Here is a 13926-nt window from a genome sequence, read left to right as displayed (position 1 = left end):
CCCTGAGCCCGCACCCGCCCAACCGCCTCGAGCACGCATGCGCCGGGCCCACAGGCAGCCATGGCTGCTCGGGACCCGGCCTGGACTCTTGGCCCGAACCCCCTGGCTTCTCGCCGGTCCCCGACAGGAACTGGGCTCGCGATCCCCGGAGGCGCCGGCACAGAGCGTCTTCCCTGGGTGCCAGCTTTGGCTCAGCGGTGACCGGCGTCTCGCCCTCACGGAGGGGTGGGCCCGGGGCCGCCGGCCTGGCTGCTGACGGAGATGATGGGGTTGGTTTATTTTCTTCCAACCGCCTCACACCCTTTAGGATCCCCGTTCTCAGAAATCCCAGAAATTAATGAGTGTCGGCGAGGGCGTGGAGAGTGGTGCGGGGTGGGGGGGCCTCGAAAATTAAATTAGAGCTTCCGTTCGATCCTGCCGACAAGCAGGGTCTCGGGTACCTGCGCTCCGCTTCCCAGCGTTACTCGCGGGAGCCGAGGGGGAGGCGCCGCAGGTGTGGATGGTGGTTGGTGGATGATGGAGACGTGAGACGTGTACCCGTGTAAGGGGACACTGTCCGCCTCCAGGAGGGAGGACGTCCCTGCACGCGGCACCACACGGGGGAACCTCCAGGGCATCATGCTCAGTCACAAAAGGACCAACTGTGTGAGTCCAGGTGTGTGAGGTCCCTGCAGCCCTCAGGTTCAGAGATGGAAAGTAGGACTGTGGGTATCGGGCTGGGGGAGGAGGAGTTAGTGTCTAATGGGTCAGAGTCTCAGTTTTGCAAGAAGAAAGGAGTTCTGGAGAAGATGGTGCTGATGACAGCACAACAATGTGAATGTCCTTAACGCCACAGGCTGTACCCTTTTTTTTTTAAACATCTTTATTGGAGTATAATTGCTTTACAATGGTGTGTTAGTTTCTGCTTTATAACAAAGTTAATCAGCTATACTTATACATATATCCCCATATCCCCTCCCTCTTGCGTCTCCCTCCCACCCTCCCTATCCCACCCCTCTAGGTGGTCACAAAGCACCGAGCTGATCTCCCTGTGCTATGCGGCTGCTTCCCACTAGCTAGCTATTTTACATTTGGTAGTGTATATAAGTCCATGCCACTCTCTCACTTCGTCCCAGCGTATCCTTCCCCCTCCCCATGTCCTTAAGTCCATTCTCTACGTCTGCGTCTTTATTCCCATCCTGCCCCTAGGTTCATCAGAACCCCCTTTTTTTTTTTTTTTAAGTAAGTTATTTATTTATTTATTTATTTTTGGCTGCATTGGGTCTTCGTTGCTGCACGCGGGCTTTCTCTAGTTGTGGCGACTGGGAGCTACTCTTTGTTGCTGTGCACGGTCTTCTCATTGCGGTGGCTTCTCTTGTTGCAGAGCACGGGCTCTAGGCGCGCGGGCTTCAGTAGTTGTGGCACGTGGGCTCAGTAGTTGTGGCTCGTGGGCTCTAGAGCGCAGGCTCAGTCGTTGTGGCACACGGGCCTAGTTGCTCCGCGGCATGTGGGATCTTCCCGGACCAGGGATTGAACCCTTGTCCCCTGCATTGGCAGGAGGATTCTCAACCACTGTGCCACCAGGGAAGTCCAGAACCTTTTTTTTTTTTTTTTTTTTACATTCCATGTATATGCGTTAGCATACAGCATTTGTTTTTCTCTTTCTGACTTACTTCACGCTGTATGACAGACTCTAGGTCCATCCACCTCACTACAAATAACTCAATTTCATTTCTTTTTATGGCTGAGTAATATTCCACTGTATGTATGTGCCACATCTTCTTTATCCATTCATCTAGCAATGGACACTTAGGTTGTTTCCATATCCTGGCTATTGTAAATAGAGCTGCAATGAACACTTTGGTACATGACTCTTTTTTGAATTATGGTTTTCTCTGGATATATGCCCAGTAGTGGGATTGCTGGGTCATATGGTAGTTCTATTTTTAGTTTTTTAAGGAACCTCCATACTGTTCTCCATAGTGGTTGTACCAATTTACATTCCCACCAACAGTGTAGGAGGGTTCCCTTTTCTCCACACCCTCTCCAGCATTTATTGTTTCTAGATTTTTTGATGATGGCCATTCTGACCGGTGTGAGGTGATACCTCATTGTAGTTTTGATTTGCATTTCTCTAATGGTTAGTGATGTTGAGCATCCTTTCATGTGTTTGTTGGCAATCTGTATATCTTCTTTGGAGAAATGTCTATTTAGGTCTTCTGCCCATTTTTGGATTGGGTGGTTTGTTTTTTTCATATTGAGCTGCATGAGCTGCTTGTATATTTTGGAGATTAATCCTTTGTCAGTTGCTTCATTTGCAAATATTTTCTCCCATTCTGAGGGTTGTCTTTTCATATTTTTTATGATTTCCTTTGCTATGCAAAAGCTTTTGAGTTTCATTAGGTCCCACTTGTTTATTTTTGCTTTTATTTCCATTTCTCTAGGAGGTGGGTCAAAAAGGATCTTGCTGTGATTTATGTCATAGACTGTTCTGCCTATGTTTTCCTCTAAGAGTTTTATAGTGTCTGGCCTTACATTTAGGTCATTAATCCATTTTAAGTTTATTTTTGTGTATGGTGTTAGGGAGTGTTCTAATTTCATTCTTTTACATGTAGCTGTCCAGTTTTCCCAGCACCACTTATTGAAGAGGCTGTCCTTTCACCTTTGTATACTCTTGCCTCTTTTATCAAAGATAAGGTGACCATATGTGCGTGGGTTTATCTCTGAGCTTTCTATCCTGGTCCATTGATCTATATTTCTGCTTTTGTGCCAGTGCCATACTGTCTTGATTACTATAGTTTTGTAGTATAGTCTGAAGTCAGGGAGCCTGATTCCTCCAGCTCTGTTTTTCTTAAGATTGCTTTCACTATTCGGGGTCTTTCGTGTTTCCATACAAATTGTGCGATTTTTTTGTTCTAGTTCTGTGAAAAATGCCATTGGTAGTTTGATAGGGATTGCATCGAATCTATCGATTGCTTTGGGTAGTATAGTTATTTTCACAATGTTGATTCTTCCAATCCAAGAACATGGTATATCTCTCCATCTGTTTGTATCATCTTTAATTTCGTTCATCAGTGTCTTATAGTTTATATCTGCATACAGGTCTTTTGTCTCCTTAGGTAGGTTTATTCCTAGGTATTTTATTCTTTTTGTTGCTATGGTAAATGGGAGTGTTTCCTTAATTTCTCTTTCAGATTTTTCATCATTAGTGTATAGGAATGCAAGAGATTTCTATGCATTAATTTTGTATTCTGCTACTCTAACAAATTCATTGATTAGCTCTAGTAGTTTTCTGGTAGCATCTTTAGGATCCTCTATGTATAGTATCATGTCATCTGCAAACAGTGACAAGTTTTACTTCTTCTTTTCCGATTTGGATTCCTTTTCTTTTTCTTCTCTGATTGCTGTGGCTAAAACTTCCAAAACTATGTTAAATAATAGTGGTGAGAGTGGGCAACCTTGTCTTGTTCCTGATCTTAGAGGACATGGGTTCAGTTTTTCACCATTGAGAACGATGTTGGCTGTGCGTTTGTCATATATGACCTTTATTATGTTGAGGTAAGTTCCCTCTATGCCTACTTGCTGCAGGGTTTTTATCATAAGTGGGTACTGAATTTTGTCGAAAGTTTTTTCTGCATGTATTGAGATGATCATATGGGTTTTATCCTTCAGTTTGTTAATATGGTGTATCACATTGATTTGCGTCTACTGAAGAATCCTTGCATTCCTGGGATAAATCCCACTTGATCATGGTATACGATCCTTTTAATGTGCTGTTGGATTCTGCTTGCTAGTATTTTGTTGAGGATTTTTGCATCTATGTTCATCAGAGATATTGGCCTGTAATTTTCTTTTTTTGTGACATCTTTGTCTGATTTTGGTATCAGGGTGATGGTGGCCTTGTAGAATGAGTTTGGGAGTGTTCCTCCCTCTGCTATATTTTGGAAGACTTTGAGAAGGGCAGGTGTTGGCTCTTCTCTAAATGTTTGGTAGAATTCGCCTGTGAAGCCATCTGGTCCTGGGCTTTTGTTTGTTGGAAGATTTTTTTTTTTTTAATTTATTTTTGGCTGTGTTGGGTCTTCATTTCTGTGCGAGGGCTCTCTTCAGTTGCGGCAAGTGGGGGCCACTCTTCATCGCGGTGCGCGGGCCTCTCACTATCGCGGCCTCTCTTGTTGCGGAGCACAGGCTCCAGACGCGCAGGCTCAATAGTTGTGGCTCATGGGCCTAGTCGCTCCGCGGCATGTGGGATCTTCCCAGACCAGGGCTCAAACCCGTGTCCCCTGCATTGGCAGGCAGATTCTCAACCACTGCGCCGCCAGGGAAGCCCCTGTTGGAAGATTTTTGATCACAGTTTCAATTTCAGTGCTTGTGATTGGTCTGTTTATATTTTCTGTTTCTTCCTGGTTCAGTCTCGGAAGGTTGTGCTTTTCTAAGAATTTGTCCATTTCTTCCAGGTTGTCCATTTTATTGGCATAGAGTTGCTTATAGTAATCTCTCATGATCCTTTGTATTTCTGCAGTGTCAGTTGTTACTTCTCCTCTTTCATTTCTAATTCTGTTGATTTGAGTCTTCTCCCTTTTTTTTCTTGATGTGTCTGGCTAATGGTTTATCAATTTTGTTTTTCTTCTCAAAGAACCAGCTTTTAGTTTTATTGATCTTCGCTATTGTTTCCTTCATTTCTTTTTCATTTATTTCTGATCTGATCTTTATGATTTCTTTCCTTCTGCTAACTTTCGGGTTTTTTTGTTCTTCTTTCTGTAATTGCCTTACGTCTAAGGTTAGGGTGTTTATTTGAGATTTTTCTTGTTTCTTGAGGTAGGATTGTATTGCTATAAACTTCCCTCTCAGAACTGCTTTTGCTGCATCCCATAGGTTTTGGTTTGTCTTGTTTTCACTGTCATTTGTTTCTAGGTATTTTTTGATTTCCTCTGATTTCTTCAGTGATCTCTTGGTTATTTAGTAGCGTATTGTTTAGCCTCCATGTGTTTGTATTTTTTACAGACTTTTCCCTGTAATTGATATCTAGTCTCATAGCGTTGTGGTCGGAAAAGATACTTGATATGATTTCAGTTTTTTAAAATTTACCAGGGCTTGATTTGTGACACAAGATATGGTTTATCCTGGAGAATGTTCCATGAGCACTTGAGAAGAAAGTGTATTCTGTTGTTTTTGGATGGAATGTCCTATAAATATCAATTAAGTCCATCTTGTTTAATGTGTCATTAAAACTTGTGTTTCCTTATTTATTTTCATTTTGGATGATCTGTCTGTTGGTGAAAGTGGGGTGTTAAACTCCCCTACTATTATTGTGTTAGTGTCAATTTCCTCTTTTATGGCTGTTACCATTTGCCTTATGTATTGAGGTGCTCCTATGTTGGGTGCATAAATATTTACAATTGTTATATCTTCTTGGATTGATCCCTTGATCATTATGTAGTGTCCTTCTTTATCTCTTTTAATAGTCTTTGTTTTAAAGTCTATTTTGTCTGATATAAGAATTACTACTCCAGCTTTCTTTTGATTTCCATTTTTGCATGGAATATCTTTTTCCATCCCCTCACTTTCAGTCTGTATGTGTCCCTAGGTCTGAAGTGGGTCTCTTGTAGACAGCATATGTACAGGTCTTGTTTTTGTATCCATTCAGCCAGTCTATGTCTTTTGGTTGGAGCATTTAATCCATTTACATTTAAGGTAATTATCGATAGGTATGTTTCTATTACCATTTTCTTAATTGTTTTGGGTTTGTTATTGTAGGTCTTTTCCTCCTCTTGTGTTTCCTGCCTAGAGAAGTTCCTTTAGCATTTGTTGTAAAGCTGGTTTGGTGGTGCTGAATTCTCTTAACTTTTGCTTACCTGTAAAGGTTTTAATTTCTCCATCAAATCCTAATGAGATCCTTGCTGGGTAGAGTAATCTTGGTTGTAGGTTTTTCCCTTTCATCACTTTAAATATGTCCTGCCACTCCCTTCTGGCTTGCAGAGTTTCTGCTAAAAAATCAGCTGTTAACCTTATGGGGATTCCCTTGTATGTTATTTGTTACTTTTCCTTTGCTGCTTTTAATATTTTTTCTTTGTATTTAATTTTTGATAGTTTGATTAATATGTGTCTAGGCATGTTTCTGTTTGGGTTTATCCTGTATGGGACTGTCTGTGCTTCCTGGACTTGATTGACTATTTCCTTTTCCATGTTAGGGATGTTTTCAGCTATAATCTCTTCAAATATTTTCTCAGACCCTTTCTTTTTCTCTTCTTCTTCTGGGACCCCTATAATTCGAATGTTGGTGCGTTTAATGTTGTCCCAGAGGTCTCTGAGACTGTCCTCAATTCTCTTCATTCTTTTTCCTTTTTTCTGCTCCCTGGCAGTTATTTCTACCATTTTATCTTCCAGCTCACTTATCTGTTCTTCTGCCTCAGTTATTCTGCTATTGATTCCTTCTAGAGTATTTTTAATTTCAGTTTTTGTGTTGTTCATCACTGTTTGTTTGCTCTTTAGTTCTTCTAGATCCTTGTTAAATGTTTCTTGTATTTTCTCCATTCTGTTTCTGAGATTTTGGATCATCTTTACTATCATTACCCTGAATTCTTTTTCAGGTAGGTTGCCTATTTCATCTTCATTTATTTGGTCTTGTAAGTTTTTACCTTGCTCCTTTGTCTGTAACATATTTTTTTGTCGTTTCTTTCTTTTTTTTTTTTTTTTTGATGGGTGGTGCTGTATTCCAGTCTTACTGGTTGTTTGGCCTGAGAGGTCCAGCACTGGAGTTTGCAGGCAGTTGGATAGAGCCGGGTCTTGGTGCTGAGATGAGGACCTCTGGGAGGCCTCACTCTGATTAATATTTCCTGGGGTCTGAGGTTCTCTGTTAGTCCAGCGGTTTGGACTTGGACCTTGCACCACAGGAGCTTGGGCCTGACCTCCAGCCTGGGAACCAAGATCCCGCAAACTTTGTGATGCGGTAAAAAAAAAAAAAGAAAGAAAGATAGAAAGAAAAAAGGAGCAGTACAATATCAAAGAATAAAAAACAAAATAAAATTAGAAAGATAAAAAAATATATTAGGGGTGCTTCCCTGGTGGCGCAGTGGTTAAGAATGCGCCTGCCAATGCAGGGGCCACAGGCTCCATCCCTGGTCCGGGAAGATCCCACATGCTGTGAAGCAACTAAGCCCATGTGCCACAACTACTGAGCCTGCACTCTAGAGCCCATGAGCCACAACTACTGAGACTGTGTGCCACAACTACTGAGCCTGCTCTCTAAAGCCCGCAAGGCACAACTACTGAAGCCTGCGTGCCTAGAGCCTGTGCTCCGCAACAAGAGAACCACCGCAATGAGAGGTCTGCACACTGCAACGAAGAGTAGCCCCCACTCGCCGCAACTAGAGAAAGCCCGTGTGCAGCAACAAAGACCCAATACAGCCAAAAATAAAAATAAATAAATTAAAAAATATATATATTAGGAAAAATAAAACTATAATTGAAACAACCACAACAAGGTAAAATAAAACCACAACAGAAAAAGAAAAAAAAAGAGGGTGGGGAACAAGCCAAAAGGAGACAATAGTGAAGTATAAAGAATAAAATAAAATTAGAAAAATAAAAGATTTATTAGGAAAAATAAAAATATAAAAGAATTAACAACAATGACTCAGCAAGGTAAAACCAAACTCCAATCGAAAAGAAGAAAAAAGAAAAAGAAAATAAAGCCTTGGCTATGGGGGTGGAGTTTAGGCGGGGGGGGGGGGGGAGGGTGTGGAACTTAGGCAGGGGTGGAGTTTAGGGTGGGGCGGGACCTAGGCGGGTGGGGGTGGTGCCGTTTGAGCATGGGGCGGGGCCTAGGCGGGGCAACGTTCAAGCGTGGGGCAGGGCCTCTGCTTAAGACCTGCGCAAAAAAAAAAAAAAAAAAAAAAAAAAAAAGACCTGCGCAGAAGGGGAGAGGCGGCAGGTGGAAGGGAGGGCCTCTGGAGGGCGGAGTTCGGGGTTTGGAGGTAAGGCCCTGGGTGAGGGTGTGTGGGTGGAGTTTAGGCCCAGCGCGTTGGAGGGGGTCTCCGAGTGTAGAGGTGCGGCCCTGGGCGGGGGTTGTAGGGGCGGGGCCTGGGCTCTGCCGGGCAGGAGGGAGGCTCGGAGGGCAGAGGGTTAGGCCCGGGAGCCCAAGAGGCTCCCCGGGGCCTAAGTGGACAGGGAAAGCGCTGGCCGCGTTCCCTCCCGTTCTTCCACGCCCCTCCCCACTGTCTCCCCCAGGGTCTCCCCCGTCATAGCCGCTGGACCCCTAACCGTGGGTGGGTCCGCTGGGTGTAGGAACTCCTCCCCTCCCCAGCCGCCCCCAGGGGTGCCGGGTCGGAGGGTCGGCCTTTACTTGTGCTCCCCCTTCCCTCCCTCCCACTGCCTCAGGACCCGCGCGGCTGGAGGGGGCCTCGGCGGGCAGAGATCAGGCCTGGGATCTCAGCAGGCTACAGGCTGTACACGTAAAGACGGTGAAGATGGCAAATTTTATGTGTATTTCACCACTATTGAATTTTTCTTCTTCTTCAGACCAATTCAAGCTTTAAAGGTTATAAACATTATCTGCAATCGAAGATTCAATAGGGAAAAAAACAACTACCCTTTAATTCTGGCTACTCTCCTGGCCTACCTGAACTGAAAATACCTGGCACGTTCGTGGCTGCTGCGTAGCCTTGGCTTGAATTGGAGATTCCAACCGCTTCCTTGCACGTTACGTTATTTCTCCTCCCGGAGACCCTTCCACTGTAATGGTCCTGTAGGCACAGTGCTTCTAGGTGTTACAGCCATGGAAAGTTCTGTTACCTGCAGTGTCCTCACTGGCCCATTGGAGTTTCTTGAGCAGTAAAGGCAGGTTTGGCTTAAATATGGATTATGCTAAAATATTTATGTTCTTTCAACATAAAGCTATCACATCAATTTCCTGCGTAGAAAGAAAGAGAAATATGTAATATTCCAGCTACTATTGTTTGACTTTCAGAATCTTGGGTGGGGTCAGCATTTCCTTATGTTTTCCAGAAATGTTGATTGGGATCTCTTGTCGGAGATGATCAGGGTTCAAAATAATTGTACAATTTTAACACGTTATCCTACTGGTCAGCAAAAATGGCAGTGCTGAGGGTTTAGCCTATTGGTGTAACAATTTTTAAGCACACACTTGAGAAGTAGCTCTGTGTATAACACTATTGTGCAGTTTAAAAAATAACGACTGTTTGTTAGAGTCACAGATGTAGAAAACAATCTTACGGTTACCGGGGGAAAACGGGGGGAAGGATAAATCGGGAGATTGGGATTGACATATATACACTACTACATGTAAAATAGATAATAAGGACCTACTGTATAGCACAGGGAACTCTACTCAATACTCTATAATGGCCTATGGGAGAAGAATCTTAAAAAGAGTGGATGTATGTATATGTATAACTGATTCACTTTGCTGTACACCTGAAACTAATACATTGTAAATCAACTATACTCCTATAAAAATTAATTTAAAAAATAACTACTATTTTTGTGCCAGGCACCTTGTGATGCATTATCTTATTTTAATCCTCACATCAACCTTATGTACTACTGCCCTATTTATAGATGAGGAAACTGAGGCTAAGAGAGGTTAGGAAGCAGGCCCCAGGTACACAGCCAGAGCGGCAGAGGGGAATTTAAGCCTGCTTGATTTCAGAACCCTGTACCTGGATTATACCATAGAACTAATCCTTCAGTGATTTCCTTGTAATCAGATGCTTCTAAAACCTTGACCATATAAAGACCTATTTTTATTTACATGATTATTGTAATTAGAAAAACTTTAAAAAATAAACCACACACATTAAAATGTACAATCAAAATACTATTTCAAATGTTTTGTGAGAAATAACTCCTTTTCTTGTTGCTTAAGATCTAACTTCATATTATGGACCCAAAGCAAAGATCATGACCATAGCATCAAGTGGAGACTCTCCTGAGCAGGATGTGTGATCTGGAAGTGAGTCTTATTTACCAGTATCAACCTTAGGGTCTGAATACCTTTTTCGGAGCCAAGATGGATAGTCTTATTTCTCATGTTGTAGTCTGTGTCGTCTCATTTAATTGGTTTCTGCCCAAGACTAGTGTTTCTGTGGTGCTTGGGCCTTGTATTGAAACTCCTCAGATATAAATTTGGCCCTTTTCAGCCCAGTTTTTAGAGAGTGGAGGCTGAAGGAAGGGCCTCTGAGCCAGGTGTGAAGGACAGCAGTGCCGCAGGCTCTCGGATCAGTGGGTTTTTCATCTTGAAAGTCAAAATGCAATGTCAAGAAGCTCCTCTTTTATCACCAGCTTCCCCTCTCCTGCCAATAGCAGGGGTGAAAAGGAAATGCCAACCCATGTGGTAAAGTCACAGTGGAGAATCTCAGACTGTTTTATTTATACAAACACATGGCTTATATTTGAGGTACAAAATTTTATTTTAAAAAGTCCATTAAAGATATCTTCTGCTTTTTACCTCTGAACATTGATCGTGCAACCTCTTTGGAATTTAGAGAATTTAGAAGAGAGGTACAAGCGATGCATTTAGAAAAGAAATCATCCAGCCCCCTCCAGCAAGCCTGGGACTATTTGCCCCTCCAGTTTTCCTTTTGGGCTACGTGATCCAATGCTGTGTGGCAACGAAGTAGTGAGCCTGGATATGTGTGGGTAGGAAAACAGGTTCACTACTTTATAGCAGTGCTGTCTTCAACTAGGGCAGTTTTGCCCCTCCAGGGAACATCTGGCAATGTCCAGAGACACTGCTGTTTGTCACAACTAGGGATGGGAGGAGGGGGAGAAGGGCACTATTGGCATGTCACAGGGAGAGGCCAGCGTTGCTTCCAAATGCCCTACAATGCACGGGACAGCCCTCCACACAAAGAGCTATCTGGCCCAAGATGCCAGTAGTGCCAAGGCTGAGAAATTTTGCTTTACAGCACCACGTCAGAGTGTGTGTGTGTGTGTGTGTGTGGGTGTGTGTGTGTGTGTGTATCTGCTGGGACTGGAGGAGATTTAGAATCAGAACCAACAATACTGTTATGAACCCACCAAACACTGGGATCTGTTCTGGCAGCCAGATGACCTTACCGCACCCTGTGCGCCTCCCTCCCGGGAGGGCTGAGCACGATGGCACACCTGCTCTGCCGAGCAGAGGGCGGGCAGTGATGCTGGGTGGCCTGGTCACGTCAGTCTCCTAGCCCTCGAGTGCCTTCACTCCTTCTTGGTTTCAGGTGGGCTTTGAGAGGCTGACTGCTGCAGGCACAAGGAGCAGACTCGGAACCGGTCCTTGCACAGCCCAGCTCACAGGACAAAATGAAGCTATTGCTACAGCACCCTGGGGTAAACTGAGGAAGCTGCTCAACACTGATCCGCCCTGAGGCTCCAGTCGTCGCAGGGGTGACGCCATCAGTACTCCCAGCACACCTGCTCCCTCTTCAGGGCACGCAGGTTGGAAAAGTACCTGAAGCGTCAGAATGCTAGGAAAGAACCTTCGTACTCGTCAGAGTGAGTAGCAATTCTGTGCAACGACGGCCGGGGCAAGTCTGCTATCTTTGTTCTCTATTTTTCCCCCCTTGTTTGTACGCCTTAAAATCGCTTCCGTTAATTTACAGAGTGAAGACGGCATATAATTCCTGAAGCCTGTAGTGACTGATACAGAATTTGATCCTGAAGTTAAGAGACCCTGTAATTTTGGAATGAACTGTGGTTGTGATACAAAAAAATCCCATTTGACGAGAATGCAGCATTTTACAGTGCTTCGATTATAACAGGAGCCTATGTAGAGAAGACAGTGCAGAATTAGAAAGCTGATTTAGTTTATATTCTCTGAATTTTTTTGTTTTTTCCTTGATCAAGCAAAATTTCAAGAAACTGAGTGAACAGCGTCACTGAAGGTTATGGAATAATCTGAAAGAAAATGATCTCCCTTAAATCTCTCTCCCTTTCAAAACGCTATTAGGCTTCTTTTCTGATTGGACCTTGGCCATGAATAGGTCTTCCTGTGTAGTGGGTTGTTTGCTGTAGATTTCTTTTCCCATCCTGCAGCTATGAAAGGCAGGAAATGATTTTTATGCACAGAACCCACATCAGTGAGGAAAGAATTCTGAACCTCTGAGGCAGCAGGCTTTCGGTGGGTGGCTCACCGAGTGAGGAGATGGCCTCATGCTGCAGGAGCCCCTGTGGGCTTAGTTGTGGCTGATACGTATCAAGCAGTTCAGCAGGTCCACCCTGGAACACTGGTAGAGTGCGCAGGCCAGCTTTCCCACGGTGGCCCCCTTGCTGCCTTCCCTCATCAGCCACTTCTGGAGCATCTGGTAAACCTTTTCTTTCAGTCCATCTCGCTCATAGTCATGGTCAATTTCATCAATCTGAGATTGAGAGAAGCCCAGCTTACGGGCAAAGTTTTTCCAGTGCTTGCCCAGATTTTCTCTAACTGGGTCCAGGTGTTTATCAGTCAGACTAGTGGTATTATCTGCCAAATAGAAAAGAGAAGAAGGCATCAAGCTATGGCCATTTGAACGTCTAGCTTCAAAGACCTGTATAAAGTGAAGAGTACCAGGAGACGGTGACAAAGATAACTTCTTCTTGCTACAGTTGTGGGCTCATCGGTTGATACTTTACCTGTCTGCCAGCCCATGTGGAGGAACCTCCCTCCCCCCCTCCCCCCCCGCCCCCGGGAGGTGCAGGTCTGAGGCACAGCCCGAGGCTTAGAGAGCAAAACCCCTCCGGCTACTAGGCTGTTCTGTACAACCTGAGCCACAGCCCTTGTTTATATCACACATTCCTGATGTGAAGGGGGAAGACACCATTTTTGTTCCTTTTGGGCATTTTCCGCTTACATCTGGCCAGAGTTAAGGTCATTCAACTCAGGATACCCTTCACCCAACAGTTTGCTTCCCTCTTACTTAATCAAGGAAACTGAGACCACCGACTGTGAGCTGGTTTGATTACACTGCCTTCCCTTGTCTTTTAATGGATGAGGTATTTTTGGACTTATCCCTCCCCTACCCCAAGCGCTGTCCTCTTTCCTCCTACAGCCATAACTTCTCTATTTCTACTTGTTCCTTCCTCTCAGGCCTTCATAAAAATAATAAAATGAAGCAAAATAAAAGTATAAAACCACCAAAACACCACAAACAAACCCACTTCCTTGATCGTCGTCTGCCCTCAGTAAGCTGAATATGAGGAAAAAGACACCTCATTTTCCCCCGCCTCCCCACAGCGCAGCTTCTGCCATCACCACGGGACGTCAGGCGTCCAAAATTCTGTCAACGCTTCGCCAGAAGAGGGACCCTGGGTTTCATCAGATTCTCAAAGGTACCCTTGTCACCCCCAAAATTAGGAACTTCCGCTCTAGTATTTTAAAGACTAGCCTTCAAATGGGTTAGACCAGGGATTGTCAAACTATGGCCCACGGGCCAAATCCAGCCCGCTGCTTGTTTTTGTAAACAAAGTTTTATTAGAACACAGCGACGCCCATTCGTGTACATACTGTCTGTGGCTGCTACTGTACTACAGTGTCAGCTGAGTGGCTGCCACAGAGACCTCAGGACCAGTGAAGCCTAGAACATTTACTACCTGGCCCTTGATTTAAAAAAATTGCCCATCCTAGGGTTAATTAGAAAGCTGCGTTCTTAAATCACATTGCTTTGGCCTCATGACTGCTTTTCCCAGGATGTGTTTTGGGATTAATGTTATGAGGCTGCATAGTGGAACCCCATAAGAGAAAGCCCTCTTATTTTTATTATGCATGTGCAGTCGAGGGCATAGTCTTCTATCTTTTACAGAATCCCTCTTGATGAGGACCTGAGGGAGCTACTGCTGCTAGGTCTAGGTACTAATACTGATGCGATGATGATGATGGTGTGTTTAACACTTGTATATCTTACTATGTGCCAGGCAGTGTACTAAGCTCTTTATTCATATTGACTTGTTTAACTTTCACAGCAAATCCATGAA

The 13926-nt window shown here is 44.1% G+C and overlaps 1 protein-coding gene and 1 long non-coding RNA gene across 5 annotated transcripts in view; one reads left to right on the top strand and one right to left on the bottom strand.

Moving 5' to 3' along the window:
- The first annotated feature begins 15 nt into the window (after positions 1–15).
- Positions 16–11738, top strand: LOC133094933 (uncharacterized). 2 transcript variants are annotated; one of them, XR_009701527.1, is made up of 4 exons: positions 16–269; positions 9863–9949; positions 11199–11472; positions 11580–11738. It is a non-coding gene; the product is annotated as an uncharacterized LOC133094933 (long non-coding RNA). The 2 variants fall into 2 exon arrangements; XR_009701528.1 differs by lacking the exon at positions 9863–9949.
- The window catches only part of RIPK1 (receptor interacting serine/threonine kinase 1), a 37208-nt gene continuing 33129 nt past the window's right edge, over positions 9848–13926 (bottom strand). For all 3 annotated transcript variants that reach the window (XM_061195669.1, XM_061195668.1, XM_061195670.1), the window contains one exon: positions 9848–12439. In XM_061195669.1, the coding sequence (XP_061051652.1) occupies positions 12153–12439 (287 nt within the window). In that variant the 3' untranslated portion in view covers positions 9848–12152. The remainder of the gene's footprint in view (positions 12440–13926) is intronic.

The sequence above is a fragment of the Eubalaena glacialis genome, chromosome 7 (assembly GCF_028564815.1).
Source record: "Eubalaena glacialis isolate mEubGla1 chromosome 7, mEubGla1.1.hap2.+ XY, whole genome shotgun sequence".
Lineage (NCBI taxonomy): Eukaryota > Metazoa > Chordata > Mammalia > Artiodactyla > Balaenidae > Eubalaena > Eubalaena glacialis.
The sequence above is the reverse complement of the archived record's forward strand: the minus strand, read 5'-3'. Positions and strand labels throughout refer to the sequence as shown.